Below are 19,934 nucleotides of genomic sequence, written 5' to 3'. Positions count from 1 at the left end.
ATAAGCTATGATATTTTGTAGCTTTCAATCTTGATTTTGAAAAAGAAAACAGTTTGACTTTGGGAAAAGGGGTAAAGATACAAAAGGGAGTTGGGTGTTTAAAGAACTTGCAAAAGTTGTATTATGTGGAGTGGAATCATGGAGGGGTTGATCTTACTAAAGAGTTGGGAAAGTTAAGACAATTGAGGAAGCTAGGCGTGAAAAACCTGTCAAAGGAAACCATGACGGCTTTGTGTGCCTTTATTGAAAATATGAACTGCCTTCAATCTCTTAATGTAACCTTAATTAGCGAAGATGAGATAGTTGATTTAAAATTCATTTCATCCCCACCTCATCAATTTCTTCAAAACCTGCATATAAAGGGGCGATTAGAGAAGTTACCAGAATGGATTTCAGAACTTCAACATCTGGTCAAACTAAAGATTTTATGGTCTAGGTTAAATGATGACCCATTGAAAGTCCTTCAAAATCTACAAAACTTACGGGAGCTCATGATCTCACACCAAGCATACAACGGAGAACATTTGCATCTTAAGCCTGAAGGGTTTCCAAAACTCAAGTGGCTATGGATTAGACACTTAAATGCATTGCATACGCTATTGATAGATGAAGGAACATTGCCTGTTCTTGAATTTTTTTCCATTGGGCATTGTCCGCAACTTAAAGAGGTGCCTTCTGGAATCCAACATCTGAAAAACCTCAAAGAATTGGGATTTTGGGGGATGCCCAAAGAATTTGAAGAAAGTTTGGATCCTGAGCAAGGGCTACATTACTGGATTGTTGAGCATGTACCAGTCATTATTCTCTTCTGGAAGCTTTGTACAGGATATTATGGCCATGACAAACATAATCTTCGTTCCAAGCATTTGGTGGGGTCAAGAGGGCAAAGGCAAACATTCAACCAGAATGAGTTTAGATGCTAAAATATCAATGCTTCAGTTGAGAAAGTTTAGTGCAATTTAGCTAAAAAATGGCCTTAGATTTCTTGATAATATATATATTTTCTTTTCTAGTAAATAATGCCGTGGGATTTCTGTTGTAGATTTGTATAGTAAAAAGCAATTATTGTCATTTTTATCTTGCATTTCTTGAAATATGTAATTCACCATCTACCGTTTTAATGGTCTGCTTGTTTGGGTTTTGATATTTTCATATAACACTTAAATTGCACTTCTGTGACAAATTTAGAGGCATGAGCTACTTTGCTATATTTGGGTGTGTGCTTTTCATATTAATGTACAATACTTGTATCAAAACAATACAATACTTGTATCAAAAGTCAAAACAAAACTAGTTACAGACTATAGAGAGATCTGATAATTGTCAAAACATTGCTCTTAGGAATTTACAGGATTCCACTTTTACTCCTTTTTTTTTTTGGTTGAGAAGACAATTTTACCCCTACTTAAAGTGTGTTAGTTGAAGTTTTATGGCGAAAAGCACATTTTAGTCCCTACATTTTCAGGCGAATCCCATTTTAGTCCCTACATTTTATTTTTATCGCTTTTAGTCCCTATCCTGAAAAACGCTTCCATTTTAGTCCCTGCCATTACATCAGAAATGGATATTGCAGACGTGACAAAATAATAATAAACTAATGTTCACGTGGCCTAAATTAATAATAAAAAATGTTTTTTAATGCCACGTCAGCATCTAAATTAAAAAAATTAATTTATTAATTTTAACTAAATAAAAAAAATTAAAAACAGAATTAAAAACTAAAAATCTTATGAATTGAGATCTAAGTGTGCCTTGAACAAGAACAACAAGAACACAAACCTAGATCCAAGAACACAAACCCAGAAATTAATAAATAAATAAATAAAAACTAATCCAAGCCAGAAATTCCGATCTCAAACCAACCCACAACCACCAAAATAAAACCCACAACAACCCAGGCCAAGAAAATCAACCCACAGCCACAAAAGAAAAACTCAGGCGAGATTGGCAAAAGAAAGTAAAAACTCAGGCGAGATCGGTAAGGAGTGGAGGAAGAAAGAAAAAAATGAAAGGGAGAAGAGAGATCGGTGCTGGGCAGGCGAGGTGGGTAGGCGAGATCGGCGAGGTGTGGGGTCGGAGGCGATGGAGTCGAGTGCCCACCTCGCCGATCTCGCCTACCCACCTCGCCGATCTCGCCTGCCCAGCGCCGATCTCAACATCCCTTCCTTGAAGCACTGTACGGACTCTCTTCTCCGCCTACCCAGCGCCAATCTCAACATCCCTTCCTTGAAGCACTGTACGGACTCTCTTCCCCAGTCCTTCAGTTGAACCCCTCCAACTTCAAGTCCAAGGTTTTTCCTTTTTCTTTTTTTAAAATTTTAAATACTATTTTTCTTTGTAAAATTTCTTCACATTTCGCGAACATGTGAAATCGGCATCGTTTCTGCTGAAAGATCACTTTCTGAAAATCTTAGCTCGAGAAAAAAAAAATGTTGGAATATGTCGAAGTAATTCTTAATTCGTATTTGCTTGTCATAATTTTCGATCTGATTTTACAGTGTCTTAGTGCAGATATTATTATTGTTGTTGTTGTTGTTTTCATTGTTGTTCCACTTTTTTCTTTTTCTTTTTTCTTTTTTTTTTTTGTCTAAAAGAATTACTTTTTGGGTGATGAGATTTTGGTTTACTATAGCTGGGTTTGGAAATGGTGATTAGAGGGTTTGCGGCTGTGGGTTGATTTTCTTGGCCTGGGTTGTTGTGGGTTTTATTTTGGTGGTTGTGGGTTGGCTTTGAGATTGGAATTTCTGGCTTTGATTAGTTTTTTTTTTTTAAATAATTTCTGGGTTTGTGTTCTTGGATTTGGGTTTGGGTTCTTGTTGTTCTTGTTCAAGGCACACTTAGATCTCAATTCATAAGATTTTTAGTTTTTAATTCTGTTTTTAATTTTTTTTATTTAGTTAAAATTAATAAATTAATTTTTTTAATTTAGATGCTGATGTGGCATTAAAAAACATTTTTTATTATTAATTTAGGCCACGTGGACATTAGTTTATTATTATTTAACTTTACCGTTTGCCACGTCTGCAATATCCGTTTCTGATGTAACGGCAGGGACTAAAATGGAAGCGTTTTTCAGGATAGGGACTAAAAGTGGTAAAAATAAAATGTAGGGACTAAAATGGGATTCACCTGAAAATGTAGGGACTAAAATGTGATTTTCGCCAAGTTTTATTTAGGGAAAATGTTAGAAATACAAACTTTTTTACAAAAAATTTTACAAACTACTAATGTAGTGAGTGGTTATTAGTAAATAAAAAAGTAATGTTGATGGTGGATCTAGATAAGAAATAGTAAGAAATTGGCCACAACAATAGTTTGTAAAAATATTATAAAATAGTTTGTACTTGTAGAAAGAGGGAAAAAAAAAAAAAAAAAAAAGGTTTTGTTGAAGCATTTAATTTGAGGTTTCAAATTTGAGATTTTTAGTGTTACTTTTTTTTTTTTTGGGGTAAATTTCTTCATTACTAATCCAAGTTTGTCCATTTGTGATTTGTGGTAGGTAAATAATCAAGTTCTACTCAATAATGTTAATACAAATTTGTAAGTACACTTTTTCCCATAATATGATGCTTTAATAGTTTGAATCTTCAATATCCCTATTAGTTCATTTTTATGCGAAGCTTAGCTTAGCTCGGAATTGTTGGGCTTTGTTTGTAGACTTGGATGGATGGAGAACGAATATAATTGTTGCTGCTGGCACCGGTTGGGCTTGCTTTTTTTTTTTTTTTCAGAGACAATCAAGTAGGAAATTTTGTGGTTTTAATTTGACATGTTTACAGTTGTCTCCTCTAGTTTGTTGCTCAATGTGCTCATTGTGTCAGCCCAGATCGATAAGTGGTTTTCAGAACAATCATGAATTGGTTGGTGTTACTATTTTCCTATGTACAACTGGAATCACCCCGTAATTGTTTATTTTGTAAAATGATTTGAACCTCTTTGAATAGTTCTCTCTCTGTGGTTTCGATATCTCTCTTTTATGAGTTATTGCTTTTATTAGGAATTCTGTAATTGGCCATAGATGCATTTGATCAGGTACTTTAGGTTAGACCATTTCCAGAATGATCTCTATACTCAACTTTTGGTGCCAATATAGTATAGAATGTTCTTCGATTTTGGTACCAACTTTTGTTTTTGTTTTTTTAAATTTCCTTTGAATAAACTGAATTGATCGACCAAGTTATCGTTGATATTTGATATACAGCCTACATCTCTCTATGAATGTCTACATGTCATCCACCCCTTCACCTAGTCAAATTATATATATTTATTAGACTGGGTTGAGTGATAATCCACTCAAAGCCTTTCAAAAGCAGGAGACAAAACAAGTTTCTTGGCTTCTTGACCACATGTACATGTGGAGATCCTCTCTCACTCTCTTTCCTACCACATCATATCATTATCATATCATATTATATTATATATATTATATAATAAAAGTTAAGTTTAGAAATCGTGGCTGCACCAAATTGCAGTAGTGTTATAGTTTGAAGAAACGTGACAATGGCTTCAGTTCCCATATCATTATTTGCAAAACAAGAAACCATAGCAGTCCATGAAGCCAAGTCTCTCAAATCCCTCATATCATCAAAAATGGATTTTACTTTAGCCCAATCCCCACTATTTGAGTACAAGCTGATGAGAGAATTGAGAATGAGAGAGTTGAGGTGGAGTTGGGAGTGAGTCAAGTAGTGGGTGTGAACGAGTTGAGGTGGAGTTGGGCCATGAGATCAAGGGTGGAGATTGCTTTGTGGAGGTGGCCCACATTGAGGTGATGGATCAGACGGTGGTTAAGGGGTTCACAGTTTGGATTTTGTGGTGATGATAATTGAAGGTTATGGCGGGACCGATTTGAGGGTTCGATAGAAGGTAATAAAGGTAGTTTGGAGGCAGACGAAACAGAGAGGCCTAGCCTGTTTCTTCCAACGGGATAGAATTTTACAAGAGGCCGGGCATTTTGCATTTTATAGGTTTGGGTTTTTGTTTGTTTGTTTTGTTATTTTATTTATTATATAATGATTTTTTTTTTTTTTGATTTTGTAGAATCTCACTTAAATTAGTTACATATCGCAGTACATACTATATAATAATCCTCACTATTAATCAAACTTCTATAAGCAATTGACCCTACCCGCTAGAACTAGTAACTGAGTAATCTAGGGGCTTTTCACTTTTAACGGGTTAAGCAGTTTACCCTCATACTCAAGATGTTATATAATGAAAAATTGTGAATATCCATATATCTAGGAGACAATATTCGATGCGACCCGCAAACATGACGCGACCCGCAACCGTTTTAGTAAAATAAAATAAAATAATTATTTATGGATGAAAATGATAATTTACTAAAACAAAAAGGTTATAATTTGGATTTCAACTTAAAATTTTAGATAACATGATAATAGATCAAATATATATATATATATATATATATATATATATATTATTATTATGATTCAATGATTTATTATAGCATTTAAATCTAAATATTTGGACCTGCGGAAAAAGAAGAAGTCTACAATGCCCTTCACGACACCACGTAGTTTAAACAAGGTCTCATAGACTCATAGTCATATTCTTCACTATATCACAATATAAAATCATTGCTTTCTAATAGTAAAAATGGATATCATATAACCAAACTCTCGCATGTGTGAGAGAGCGGTTAAATGCGTTCGGGTACATGTTGATGGTATGCATACCAGCTCCATATGTCAGGAACATTTTCATTCAATGGGACAACTCTAATTGAGCAGCCTAGTTGATTAAGGAAGTATTAATTAGCTGCTTGATCTATTCCAGAGCTAAACCTCGAACGATTCTACACAACAATATTTGGAAGGATTCCTTCTCTGTTGGAGGCAGGGCAGCCACTGAATTATTGTAGACTTTGTAGTTAACATGAATTGATTGCTTAATCATGCATATGAATACTGAAAGCAATTTCTACAACTAGGCTATTGCCACTCCAATATATATTGCCCGGTTTTTCAGCATTGACTTAATCAATTACACATTCACAAATCACAATTATAAAATTATAAATTTTATTTCCACTTAAAAAGACTTTAACAAATAAATATACCACGTACTAAGCCAACAAAAAAATTGTTTTAAGTAAGGATAGCTATCATAAATCAAGGGACCAATTATTTGTCACACAAAAATATGAAGTGTCTTTATGCTATCAAATATGTGAAGACTAATTCCCCTATTTTTGCGGTGGTGTTAGCTTTTCCGTGCATTTAAAGTTTAGCCGATTGACTTGATTCACCTGATTGAAATGATGAACTAGTTGAATTTAAGTTGTCTCCTACATCCCCTGTTGGTCTCGCTGGTGATGATGATAGGAAAGGCTTGGAAGGCATTTGTAAGCATTCAACTTCTCCTTCAAGCATTTCTACAACTTTGTTCATTGAAGGACGGTCACTAGGCTTCATCTGTATGCACCATAATGCGACTATGATCAACTTCTTAACAATTTTCTTCTCCTCCTCTGTGACATCTTCTATTTCTATGTCATTTCCTTCACTAAATTGGCCATAAACCCAAGTTGGGAAGTAAATTTGGCTTGAATGGTCTGCAAATGCATTCACGTTCTTTCTTCTATTAGCCATTTCCATCAATAACATGCCAAAACTATAAACATCAGCTTTATAGGAGACCCCCCCAATGTTTTTATAAAACAACTCTGGAGCTATATATCCTAGTGTTCCCCTTGCAGCAGTCAAAGGCACTATGCTATCATTTGTTGGATAAAGTTTTGCGAGCCCAAAATCAGAAACTTTGGGAATGAAGTTCTCATTGAGAAGAATGTTATGAGGCTTGATATCAAAATGCAGAATTTGCATGTCACATCCTTGATGTAGATATTCAATCCCACGAGCTACTCCAAGAGAAATCTCAAATATTTTCTCAATACTTAAGGGGATACTTTCTTCTTGAGAAAAAATGTATTTTTCAAGAGAACCATTAGGCATGAATTCATATATAAGGGCGCGCTTTGGCCCCTCAGCACAAAAGCCAATGAGTTGCACCACATTCACGTGGTGAATTCTTCCAATTGTTGCAACTTTGTTGATAAATTCTTGCCCATTAGCTTTGGAATTACCCAACAGCTTTATAGCAACAAGAGGGCCACTTTCAAGCTTTCCTCTATATACAGACCCATAGCCTCCTTCACCCAATTTGTCCTTGAAACCTTTCGACATCTTCCTAATTTCTGAGTAAGAGCACCTAATTGGCATGAGGTTAATTTGGCTTTGCAGAAATTCTTCAATAGCATCATACATTGATAAATGTCTCTTACGCCACTTATATATCAAAAACGCCACCATGCATGGAATCCCCAAGACAATCTTTGTTTCAAGGTGAAATATTACTGCGCAAAAACATCACCAAAATAACTATAAGAAACAAAATTGTTGTTGCACCTGTCACCTTTTTTAATTTTTAGTTGAAATTATAGTTGGACTTACAACTACATACCTTCTTAATCCTAGTAATTAAGCACAATATATTTTGTTTCATGTTAATGTAACTAATATTTACGTCTTGTTTGCATGCATGGTAAACTATTTTTAATCACAATCTTAAGGAATGATATGCTAAAAAAATTAAAGTTGAAGAAGAGATTCAGGTTATTACCGATTTCCAGCAGTATGACCCAAGCTGCAAGAAATATAAACAAGAGAAGAAGGTGACATTACTTTTTGCTAACGAAAAGTGAATTACTAATTAGTAAAACAAGTGGCCCGAATAACTTGAAAAGTCTAAGGCCTAATAAAACTACAGTAAGTTCTTACATTGGGCCATGCACAGCAAGAAATTTCAACAACCGTAAATGCCGGTTGACTGCATAATTGGTCTTAAAATTGGGATGTCACTTTAATTGAGTCGAGTTCAATCAAATGCTTTCAGAGTTCCCAATATGCATTAGTTGTTAGAACTTATAATTATGTGGTTAAATGATTAAATTTATTATTTTTCAACATCTTAAATTTTTGGAAATTTTGGTAATTTAACATCAGTTAACCTATGGCTAGGGCTGAAGAATTTGCGCACCGAGTCAAGCAAATGATAATTTAATTAGGTTATAATGGAGTAAATGTTTAGACATGCATTTTGCATTAATACTAAGTACTAAACCTTTATTCTCATGGAATAATTAGGAGCCAAGGAAGGTAAATTTTTATTCAAAGGAAGCTAATTTCTTAAGAAAATCTATAAATTTTACTTTTCATATCATCGAGTTCAATTAAAAGAATGAAATTGTTAAAGTTATTTAAACTTAATATTTCCTATTAACCTAATCTTTTAGGAGAATCAGTAATTTATTATGGTAATAGAGCATACCTTGTCAATTTTGCTTTTTATTCCACTAATTACCATGTATGTGTTTGACTTTTCTTATAAAATAACCAAAGTTTAAAATGATAAAAATCAGACAAATGACATCCTATTTTTACTAAAAAGTAAAACAAAATATTTGTATTCATGTATTCGAGATCAACCAATTAATTACCTAAGTACATGGTTATTTCTCTACCCGCGTCATTAGCACACATCAGGCGCTATTACTCTAGTAATTATGTTTCCTTCTTCATTCTGTGTATTAATTACTATCCTTCAAAAAACCTTTTTTGAGATAGAAATCTCACCAACAAGTGAATTATATGGGGCCGTTTGGTAATTAATGGTAATTAAATTTGAGTAAGGTATTTTGGATATTTTTGATATACGTGTTGGTGAAAAAGTGTATTGAAGTGTGCGTAAATATGAAATAGTGAATTAAAACTCAATTAGAACTTACAAGAATCAAGAGAGACCCCTGATATTGCGTCCCACCAGTGTGCACTTTCAGCAAATACATATCCCAAACCTGCATTTTTGACAAAGAAAAAAAAATTATCAACGTTGAGAACTTCAAAATTGAATTTAGTCATTATACGACTACAATAACTATTCCCTAACATGTTTATTACATTGGAATGGCTGGGGGTACGCACGAAGAAGCTATCTTCTTCAAAAATTCGATAATTATTACTTTTCATTTACTAAAGCACATATGTTTAAGATAGACCAACTAATTGCCCAACTACTTGGTTATTCCTCTACTTTGTGTCATCATCACATCAGGAACCATTACTCATACAATTCTATTTAATTGTCCATTCTGTATTACTCTTAAAACAACTTTTTGAGATAGAAACCTCACCTCTGAGTATACCTAGGATCAGGTCAAGCACTCCTGGGATCACAAATAAAAGAAAAACATATCAGCGATTGGAAACCTTAAAATTAAATCCAGTCATTGTACTGAGACTTGAATAAAAATATCCTAGTATGTCTATTACATTGGTATGGAATTATGGATATGGTGTATGCACCAAGAAGTTTGGCCTTATAGAAGTTTAATAGAATAAATAGATGAATGGTTAGTGAATAGTGACAGTGGAAAAATGCAAGAGTTCAGAAAAGAAACTTGCAAATGGATAATAATGCAAAACATGTAAATTAGAGAATGGAAAGTGTTATGGCATTTCTCGCTTTATTTACCCACCAGTACTGTCGTCGCATCGAACATGGTTCGCGTCATCGAGGTAGCAACCACTTCCGAGCCATGAAAGCTCAAAACCATATGCCAATTCATTGAGGACGTCTGTACAGGAGATATTTGGGTCATCATTATTTATTGGCCAGGAAGTCAGAAACATCTTCTCTACTTGGCACGAGTCCTCCACTTGGGATGCGTTGGTTATACCAACTGTAACATATCTATACCTCTTGGAATCAGATATAGAAGAAGAGTTGTCATTATAATTGCAAGTAGAAGTGTCCAAATACAATGGAGAATTCACTGGTTTTTCACTGCTCATCCAAACCAAACTCCGTGATAGTTCGGGATACCGCTCCGGCACCGTCCCCTTTCGCTGATACGTGGCAGATACAGAATATTGCGAACTAAATTTGTATCGATACAAAGAATAGTTGGGAGTGGAGAAGTAATTGTTCTTCTGTATACCTGAGTCCACGATCCGGATTGTGTAGTTGTTGTAACTGATTTCCTGTACGTAGTATTTTCCTCCAAATTTATATAGAACCGTACGATTGTTCTCACACGAAAGTTCATATTCATACCATGGGTCCCCGCAGTTTTCTGGGTCGGTCGACAATCGAAAAGGAAAGCTTATGTTGTGGATATTCCCACAAGAAGAAGCGGAGCAGGTACTAGTAGCACAGCAAGTTGGATGGACTAATACAAGAGCAATGAGGACAATGAGTCCTACAGCAGTGAACGTCAATCCTCTTGCCATTGAGGTAGGTAGAGAGAGAGGGGAATAAGGAAGGTAGAGAGAGAGAGAGAGAGAGAGAGAGAGGAATATTTCCAATAGTAAATACTAAAAACCTTCCACAGCTATAGACAAACACAATTAAAAAAAGTCTTCTTTCTGATTCAGCATCTTCAACAAGAAAGTAAAGTTCCAGTCCAAGAAAGATGAAGCGCAAGTTCGTGGTAGTGGACCAATATCAACATCAATATCACATGCGCGTCAGCACATACGTCATCTTGATTTATTATTTGACAGTTATTATTTATTTATTTATTTATTTTTAATTCTTATAAACATTTAGTTTTTGTTTTTTTTTTTTTTTTTGGCTGAATGAAAATTTAGTTAAAGTAATCTTTTTACCACTAAATGTTTTCCCAAAAAAAAAAAAAAAAAAATAATAATAATAATAATCACTCACTCACTAGTACACTTGTTATTAATTACACCAAAGTTTTACTAGAGCACTAGGATTGGGAGTGATAAAAAATCCTCAATTGCTATTTTACAACCCAAAAGCATAAAAAATCCTCATAGGCACACGACAAAAAATTGCAGGAATTTGTGGGACCATTTGGAACAGTTGGTCCGAGAAAGGAAATTAAAGCAACTCTTACATCATTCTAGTGGTAGGGCAGGCCAAGCATGCTTGGAGATGCGTTGGGATGCTTCTTCAAGGCTCCCCCTTAGTACGATCAATGTTATCTTTGCTGCCCCAGGGAGGATTGGATCTTGCCCTTCCAGGGTACTGTCGGTGTACCGACCTCTGGCCGAGGATCATTGCCAAGTGCCGAAGAGAGCCAGGGTGGACATCCCCCTGATTCTAGGCTTTTCGGATGATGACAAGGTTGGAACTATACAGCCCCATGAGGATGCTTTGGTGGTCACGCTGAGAATTGGTGGGTACGATGTCAAAAGGGTGATGATGGATCAAGGTAGTGCTATGGATATAATGTATCCAGACTTGTATAAGGGGCTAGGTCTGAAGCTAGAGGATTTAGCAACCTACAGCTCCCCTCTGGTAAGTTTTGAGGGAAGGATGGTCGCTCCCAAAGGATTGATCAGACTACCTGTGCAAGTCGGTATGGATGTGGTGGAGGTGGACTTTATCGTCGTAGACGTTTTCTCTCCATACACGGCTATTATGGGCAGACCTTGGCTTCATACCCTGGGGGTAGTCTCGTCTACTCTGCATCAGAAAGTGAAGTACCCATCCGGGGGCCAAGTATTGGAGATAGTAGGAAGCCAAGTGGCAGCTCGGCAATGCCTGGTAACGGCTATACAACATCGGCCAGAGGCAGAGATCTCTGCTACGGCCGATAATGAATTATAGCAATTAAAACCCCCAGTATTACCCTTAGATATGTCAGCTGACAAAGTAAAGTGTGAAGATTTGGAGAGGGTAACTGTTACTGATGATCCGGAAAAATTCTTTCAGGTCGGGGCTAAATTGCCTTTGCAAGAGAAGGAGAGGTTGTTGGAGTTCCTCCGGGCAAATGTAGACGTGTTTGCATGGAACCCGTATGAAGCCCTAGGTGTGGACTCGAATTTCATTTGTCATCGACTCAACGTGAATCCTGCCGTTATTCCCAAGAGACAGCCTCCTCGGCGACCATCGAAGGAGCACGCCGAGGCTGTTAGGAGTGAGGTGGCCAAGCTTAAACAGGTTGGGGCTATCAAGGAATTTTTTTATCCTCAATGGTTGGCCAATACGATGGTGGTAAAAAAGAAGACAGGAAAGTGGCGAGTGTGCGTAGACTTCACGAACCTCAATAAGGCTTGTCCCAAGGATCCATTTCCCATGCCGAAGATAGACCAGTTGGTGGATGCAACCGTGGGTCATCCTAGGATGAGTTTCTTGGATGCCTTCCAAGGATATCACCAAATACCACTGGCCACGGACGATCAGGAGAAGACTGCTTTTATCACCCCTATTGGGAACTACCATTACAAAGTGATGCCCTTCGGTTTGAAAAACGCCGGATCTACCTACCAACAGATGATGACTAAAATGTTTGAACCACAACTTGGTAGAAGTATTGAAGTTTATATCGATGACATGGTTGTGAAGAGTAAAGTGGTGTCCGAGCATGTGGAAGATCTCACGAATATCTTCGGGATACTAAGAAAACATAAGTTACGCTTGAATGCTTCGAAGTGCTCCTTTGGTGTAGGCTCCGGGAAGTTCTTGGGGTACATGGTGACTCATAGAGGAATTGAAGTGAACCCAGATCAGATCAAGGCCATTAGCGATTTACAAGCACCTCGGAATCCAAAAGAAGTGCAGAAACTGACTGGAATGACTGCTGCTTTGAACAAGTTTATCTCCAGGTCAGCCGAGAGGTGTCGTCCCTTTTTCCGTGTATTGCATGAGTGCAAGGATTTGAATGGACCGAGGAGTGTGTTGTGGCGTTCCAACAGTTGAAAGAATACCTGTCCAGGCCGCCTATCATGTCTAGTCCTGAGGTGGATGAGTTATTGTTTGCTTATCTGGTAGTTGCCCCTCATGCAGTTAGTTTTGTCTTAATACAAGAGGACAGTGGCGTCCAAAGGCCAGTTTACTATGTAAGCAAGTCCCTTAATGAGGCCGAGGTAAGATACTTGTCATTGGAAAAGGCCATCTTGGCGGTGGTCCATGCAACACGCAAACTTCCGCATTACTTTCAGGCCCATACTGTGGTTATCTTGACTCAGTTACCTCTCAAGTCCATACTAAGAAGTGTAGACTACACCGGAAGAATTGCTAAATGGGGCACAATTCTAGGTGCTTTTGATATCAAGTACATGCCTCGCACCTCTATGAAAGGCCAAGTTCTTGCTGATTTGGTGGCCGAGTTCGCCGAGTGCCCAGAAGAAGTTAATATGAAGCAAGACAACATGGATGAAAAATCGGTTGGCCTAATATCCACACAAGGCGGATCCTCTTGGAGGGTGTACGTGGATGGGGCAGCAAACCAACGGGGAGCAGGATTGGGATTAGTTTTGATATCCCCCAAAGAGGTCATCATCGAGAAGTCCTTGAGGTTAAGATTCTCGGTTGCTAACAACGAAGCGGAATACGAAATTTTGTTGATGGGAATAAGTATGGTCCAGAAAATGGGCAGGAAGATAGCAAAATTATTCTTGGATTCGAGATTGGTAGTCGGCCAAGTGTAAGGAGAGCTGGAGACCCGAGATCCAAGAATGCAGGGGTATTTGAGCCAAGTTAGGCGTATGCAAACGAAGTTTGAGTCTTTCGACTTATCGCATATTCCCCGAGGTGAAAATACTCACGCCGACTCCTTGGCAACCCTTGCCACCTCCTCAGTACGGAATTTTCCTCGGTTGATCATCGTTGAAGACTTGCATACCCCCACCTCACCAGAAAAAGACGTTTGCCAAGTTTATCAAGCCAGTCTAGCGCCGAGCTGGATGGTTTCCATATTGAAATTCCTTGAAAGTGACATCTTGCCCGAAGAGAAAGTAGAGGCTAAGAAAATATGGAGGAAAGGTCCTCCGTACTGGTTATCTGAGGACAAAAAGTTATACAAACGGTCCTTCTTTGGGCCGTACCTGCTCTGTGTACCTCCTGAGACGTCAGAGTCAATCCTAGAAGAGCTGCATGAAGGTATTTGTGGAAGTCATACAGGGAGAAGGTCTCTATCACACCGGGCCATCACACAAGGATATTGGTGGCCAAATATACAGAAGGAAGCGCAGGAGTATGTTAGAAAATGTGACCAGTGCCAAAGATTCGCTCCAAATATCCACCAACCAAGAGGAATTCTTAACCCTCTCTCCAGCCCTTGGCTTTTTGCTCAATGGGGGCTGGATATTGTCGGCCCTTTTCCTAAAGCCTTAGGAAATAAAAAGTATATGTTAGTCCGCACAGATTACTTCACTAAATGGGTCGAAACTGAACCCTTAGCCAACATCAGAGACGTAGATGTTAAGAAGTTTATTTGGAGGAATATTGTCATGCGATTTCGAACTCCACGCACTCTTGTCTCGGATAATGAACTTCAATTTGATAGCAATGCCTTTAGGCAATACTGTTCAAACTTGGATATAAGAAACAGATATTCTACTCCAGCTTATCCTCAAGGGAATGGGCAAGCTGAAGCTGTTAACAAAGTAATAGTCAATGGGCTTAAGAAGAGGCTGGATGATGCAAAAGGAAAATGGGTAGAAGAATTGCCACATGTTCTTTGGACATATCGAACAACGCCCTGACGTTCAACGGGGGAGACTCCCTTTTCCATGACCTATGGAGCCAAGGCTGACATCCCCCTGGAAACTGGATTCCCAGCATTAAGGACCAGTACATTTTCCTCAGACAATAACGGTGCGATGTTGGAGAAAAGTTTGCACTTGATCGTAGAGTGAAAGGAAAGCGCGATGGTCTAATTGGCTTACTACCAGCATAAACTCAAGCAAGGCTATGATAGTAATGTGAAGCTGAGGCCGTTAGCCGTAGGAGATTTGGTGCTAAGGAAAGTTCTGGGGACCACCAAGAATCCAAATTGGGGAAAATTGGGGCCTAATTGGGAAGGGCCTTATCGGATTACTTCAGTAGCCGGAATAGGAGCCTATTATCTAGAAGACCTAAATGAAAAAGCTATACTTCATCCTTGGAATGTAAATAATCTAAAGAGGTATTATTATTAATAAAAGTAGTTCAATTTGAGTTTTTCTTTTAGCTTATGTTAACCATGCATCCTGTGTTCCTACACCTTATGATATGTATTGAAGTGTTGAACAGAAACTAAGTTATGTCAGGTCTTCGGATCGCATACTTAGTGGAAATTAACACCCTATGATATGTACTGAAGTGAGTTATGTTAGGTTCTAGGATCGCATACTTAGTGGAAATTAACACCCTATGATATGTACTGAAGTGTTGAACAAAAACTAAGTTATGTCAGGTCCTCGAATTACAAACTTAGTGGAAATTAACACTCTATGATATGTACTGAAGTGTTGAACAGAAACTAAGTTATGTCAGGTCCTCGTATCACAAACTTAGTGGAAATTAACACCCTATGATATGTACTGAAGTGTTGAACAGAAACTGAGTTATGTCAGGTCCTCGGATCACATACTTAGTGGAAATTAACACCCTATGATATGTACTGAAGCGTTGAACAGAAACTGAGTTATGTCAGGTCCTCGGATCACATACTTAGTGGAAATTAACACCCTATGATATGTACTGAAGCGTTGAACAGAAACTGAGTTATGTCAGGTCCTCGGATCACAAACTTAGTGGAAATTAACACCCTATGATATGTACTGAAGCGTTGAACAGAAACTAAGTTATGTCAGGTCTTCGGATCACAAACTTAGTGGAAATTAACACCCTATGATGTGTATTGAAGTGTTGAACAGAAACTAAGTTATGTCAGGTCCTCGGATCACAAACTTAGTGGAAATTAACACCCTACGATATGTGTTGAAGTGTTAAACAGAAACTAGGTTATGTTAGGTCCTCAGATCGCATACTTAGTGGAAATTAACATCTTGTAATATGTGCTGAAGTGTTAAACAGAAACTAGGTTATGTCAGGTCCTCGGATCGCATACTTAGTGGAAATTAACATCTTGTAATATGTGCTGAAGTGTTAAACAGAAACTAAGTTATGTTAGGTCCTCGGATCACAAACTTAGTGGAAATTAATGCCCTATAATATCTACTGAAGTCTTAAATAGGGATCTATGAATATCATTTAATGTACGATCGAAGTACTGTAAACCCAACTTCATTCAACCTTTGAACTTTCCATAAAATTTCAATTGGCTAGAACGAATATGTATGTATCTAAAGTGTCTCCTTGAGACTTCGAAGTGTTAATGCTTATCACCCATTTTTAGTCGCCCATTGGTGATATTTATGAGTAATACTTCCCTATGCAAATAAAAGGTAGTCAAAATGAATCCTTCCAAATTATAATAACGCAGTGAACAAGTACAAAAACGACATAAAGCAACGATAGCGGTAAGCAAATAAACATAAGAACCCGAGCAAAATTTCTAATCAGATTACAAAAACAAGTCCTATTTTTTCAATTTAATTTGGATCTTTGGAGCTTGGCTGGCTGGTTTGTCTGCCTCCTTGGTGGTGACTTCCTCTTTATCCTTAGTAGCTCCCCCAGCTGGCAAGACTGTGGAGGCCAAATCCTGTTGAAAACCTGGGGAGGCCACCCCTGCCTCAAAAGCAGCTGTAGTCTTATCTGAGGAAGCTTCTGGAGGGGCAGTATCCTCTTTAGCTGGGTCTGGCTGGCCAGGAGGGGGAAAACTTGGAGGCAAAACCTCCTCATTGGGATTAACGGTTGAGGGAATGGTTTCAGCTTGAGGGGTTGGAGTATCTGAGGGGCAGATCGCTTCAGGATAAAATACATTCTCTGGCCTCCTCAACTCGGACGAAGCCTCAACCCCAGCTCGATTAAATGCCTCATCCCAAGTTTTGGCACAGTAGATGCGGCACACCGCTGAAACCTCGACTCTCAAAGCCTCCTCAGTCTCAGCTATACCGACCTCATAGCCTCTCTGCTCAGCTTCATTCATTGCCCGTTCGGCCTCGGTTTTTGCTTTCTCGGCTTCCTCCCTGGACTTTTCAGCTTGCTCCCTCAGCTTTTGGGTTTCCTCCGAGTGCTTCCTAAGAGCTAGAACTTGTTCCCGAGCCTTCTTCAGTTCGGCATTCGCCTCATGCAAGCGGTTCCCCTGGTCCTCGGCCTGCATTTGATAGCCTTCCAAGGCCGACTCGGCGCTCTTGCGAGCTTTCTCCTCAGCAAGTAACTTTTTCTTCGTATTGGCCAAGTCCTGCTCAAATTTGGACAAAGTCTGTACAGTCGTTGCTCGTTTCTTCCTTTCATCATCTAGCTGATTGGAGTAGATGTTGAGTATCTCATCCAGCTTGAAAGTATTTTGGATAATCTATAGGGAAGAGGTTAACCCTATAGTCAGTAAAAAGTACATATTGGTGAGTAATGATCGCAAAAAGAAAAAAGAAAAGAGTCAGTTTCTTACCATGCCCAAGTATCTTTTATTGTCGAGGATGAGTTCATTCTTCCTCACATTCTTTATTTCGGCCATATCTTTTGGGAGCAACAAGACCTCCTCTATGGCCGAGGCTATGTGACACCCGATGCCGCAGTTGAAGTCCCTTATAGATGCATCATCTCGCAGGGGCTCCCTGCCGTGCATAGGTGCTGGCAACCATGCTTGTGGCTCAGAAAGTTGGGAATCAGACCTCTCCTGGCCTCGCGGAGCTTGGTGCCTGGTTTTTTTTTGCTTTGCAACTCGTTGAGCATCCTCTTCGCGAGGAGGACGAGACTTGCCAACGTCTACCACCTCTTTGCCCTTCTGCTCCCTGCGCCTTTTTAACTTGGCTGCGTCAGGACGGGCTGGCTGGGGAGGTTGACGAGAAGGCTGGTGAGGAGTAGGAAGAGGAGACCTAGTGGGAAGAGATGGAGTCTGGGATTGTGTTGATTTTGTTGGTGCACTCTTCCCGGGCTGACCTTCCATCAACTCCAACAAGCTTCTTTGGGGCTTCCTTTGTATCCCTATCTCGTCAGAATCTTCTCCGGAGTGTATGGATTGATCAAAAATCCTAAAGTCGTCCGAGGAGTCAGAGACTTCTACAACTTCTTTCTCTCCTTCTTCCTCTTCCTCTCTTTCTTCTACTTCCTCTTCTCTGAGAGTGAGCTGGGATGAAAAGGCTCCTGCCGAGACATTGGCTACGAAAAGAGGCTCGGTACGGGATATATATTGGGGAAGTGGAATACCTTCTGGAACAATGAACCCTTTGTAGGCAACACTAATACGGTGAAGCCGAGGATCGCGGGCTGTAATCACGCACTTCGGCGCCTAGAAAGCAAACGATAGGGGGGTATAGCCGAGGATTAAATGTGCTGCCCGGAGTTGGCCGTCAGTTTTGTTCATGTATATCTCGGCTTTCAATACCTTGTCCAAGCTCGCCTTATTGACTAACTTAAGGTTGGGCTTTGTGTAACGTCTATCTGCAAAACCATTGAATTGAAGCGAAGCGTTGTTAGAGATAGGAATACCGAGACCAAAAAAAAAAAAAAAAAAAAAAAAAAAACAAAACAAAACGTATATGTAAACCAAACGTTATGAATCTATGACTACACTTCCACCTAGTACTCCTTCCACCGTGGGGCATGGCAGACCATCATGTTATTCCCCAGAGAAGATAAGGAAAACCTCCTTTAGGTTCTTGTTCGAAGTGGGAAGGCACTGAATCAGCCTCACCTCGAGATATCTCGACTTGAGCTAATACCTCTGCCCGGTCAAGTGGTGGAGATTGTACACCCAATTCACGTCATGGTGGGTCAGTTTTAGGTCCATCCTTTCGTTCAAAGCATCTATACTTCCCAAGACCCTAAACATATTTGGGGCACACTGGGTAAGGGATAACCTAAAGAAACTAAGGTAGCTCCTAGTAATACTACCCATGGGGATGGTCATCCCGCCTTCTATGAAGGCAATTGATGGTGTCACAAATAAGCCAAGTCCATAACTCGTCCATATGTCTCGTCCAACGAAAGAAGCTACATATGGCGAACCTCGTCCATATATGGACGAGCAGTACCTAGGGAATCTACTTATCGTTTATGAAGGATAAGCCTTCCAAGATGGTTTCGTCCATCTTCCACTAAAGGTGGACGAGCTCATCGTAGAGGTCTTGTCCATCTTTACTAAGGATGGACGAGTTCATCGGCCCGTCCAACCCCTAGGTAACTTCCACAGCGGTTATGGAAGTTACCCCCAATTCTCCAGACTCCTCGACATTGGGAACGGTTACCAAACAGATAACCGTTCCACACACACACTATATAAGGCTTCTTCGATGAAGGGTAGAGAGGGAGAGACAATTTCACTTTTGAGAAAATATTTCTTCGTTACAGAGAGTTCAAAGTAACTAACTTGATCATCAGAGGATTTTTGGCCGGTCCCCACCGGTCCCCTCTGATTCTGTGTTCTTTGTATTACAGGAGATAGTCCAAAGATCAACGTTCGAGTCTTGTCAACCCACTGATATCCAAGGAATCATCAGTTGGCGCCGTCTGTGGGGAGGAATTGTTTCACAGTTTACTTCTCCGTGACAAAGGGTTGATGGTTCGGAGCAGATCAAGGGCTACTAGCCCAGGCCATCAGGGAAGTAGCAACCCGCATCGTGATCGCTAGTCTGCACCGGTCATGCAGTCATCTGCTCAACATGCACAATCTATGGCAGACGCTATGGCGGAGTTGACTCGCCAAAACCAAGAATTACAAATGGAGATTAACATGAGGAGGCAAACACATGAAGAACGTGAAGGTGGACAAACACAGAGTCATGGCGGAAGAGAGAATACCGAAGTTGGAAGTCAGTTTAGAGGCACCACTTCACGAACGGTACCACACTTCAAGGAAGAAATGGACCAAATGAAGAGAGTTATGGAGGAAATGAAGGAAAGTATGAAAAGGGCGAATCCGATAGAAGATTTGGTTCACAGGATTGATTCTCCCTTTACGGCTTCCATCAACGGTCACCCCCTACCATCAAAGTTCAAGTTGCCTTCTCTGGATTCATATGATGGAACACGTGACCCGTTTGATCACATAG

General features: G+C 39.3%; 3 protein-coding genes across 5 annotated transcripts in view; 1 reads left to right on the top strand and 2 right to left on the bottom strand.

Annotated features, from left to right (window-relative positions):
- Nucleotides 1–19,934, top strand: part of LOC126698103 (rust resistance kinase Lr10-like) — a 109,434-nt gene that overhangs the window by 64,809 nt on the left and 24,691 nt on the right. The window lies entirely within an intron of this gene.
- The window catches only part of LOC126698092 (rust resistance kinase Lr10-like), a 105,387-nt gene that overhangs the window by 69,630 nt on the left and 15,823 nt on the right, over nucleotides 1–19,934 (bottom strand). Inside the window, exons 2-6 of one of the 2 annotated variants that reach the window (XM_050395083.1) lie at nucleotides 9,560–10,346; nucleotides 9,215–9,247; nucleotides 8,810–8,878; nucleotides 7,645–7,668; nucleotides 7,234–7,378 (exon numbers count right to left, since the gene is read on the bottom strand). In XM_050395083.1, coding sequence (XP_050251040.1) covers nucleotides 7,234–7,378; nucleotides 7,645–7,668; nucleotides 8,810–8,878; nucleotides 9,215–9,247; nucleotides 9,560–10,313 — 1,025 coding nt within the window. In that variant the 5' untranslated portion in view covers nucleotides 10,314–10,346. Of the gene's footprint in view, nucleotides 1–7,233; nucleotides 7,379–7,644; nucleotides 7,669–8,809; nucleotides 8,879–9,214; nucleotides 9,248–9,559; nucleotides 10,474–19,934 lie in introns of those variants that run through there. The other variant, XM_050395082.1, reaches the window with a different exon arrangement.
- On the bottom strand, nucleotides 16,361–18,781 carry LOC126700692 (uncharacterized). The gene is made up of 4 exons (XM_050398897.1): nucleotides 18,778–18,781; nucleotides 18,269–18,324; nucleotides 17,333–18,172; nucleotides 16,361–17,239 (listed from the first exon to the last, which is right to left on the bottom strand). Exons 1-4 carry the CDS (start codon nucleotides 18,779–18,781, stop codon nucleotides 16,361–16,363), a joined length of 1,779 nt encoding a protein of 592 aa, XP_050254854.1.

Source organism: Quercus robur, chromosome 9, assembly GCF_932294415.1.
Source record: "Quercus robur chromosome 9, dhQueRobu3.1, whole genome shotgun sequence".
Classification (NCBI taxonomy): Eukaryota; Viridiplantae; Streptophyta; class Magnoliopsida; order Fagales; family Fagaceae; genus Quercus; species Quercus robur.
Note: the sequence above shows the minus strand (reverse complement) of the source record. Positions and strands in the feature narration are given on the sequence as shown.

Bases quoted from the DNA above. Each gene is read 5' to 3' on its own strand.
- LOC126700692 (XM_050398897.1), bottom strand. The intron at 18,173-18,268 runs GTATTGAAAGCC...TTTGCTTTCTAG, and splicing joins ATAAGGCGAGCTTGGACAAG to GCGCCGAAGTGCGTGATTAC. The intron at 17,240-17,332 runs GTAAGAAACTGA...TCTTCCCTATAG, and splicing joins ATAAAAGATACTTGGGCATG to ATTATCCAAAATACTTTCAA.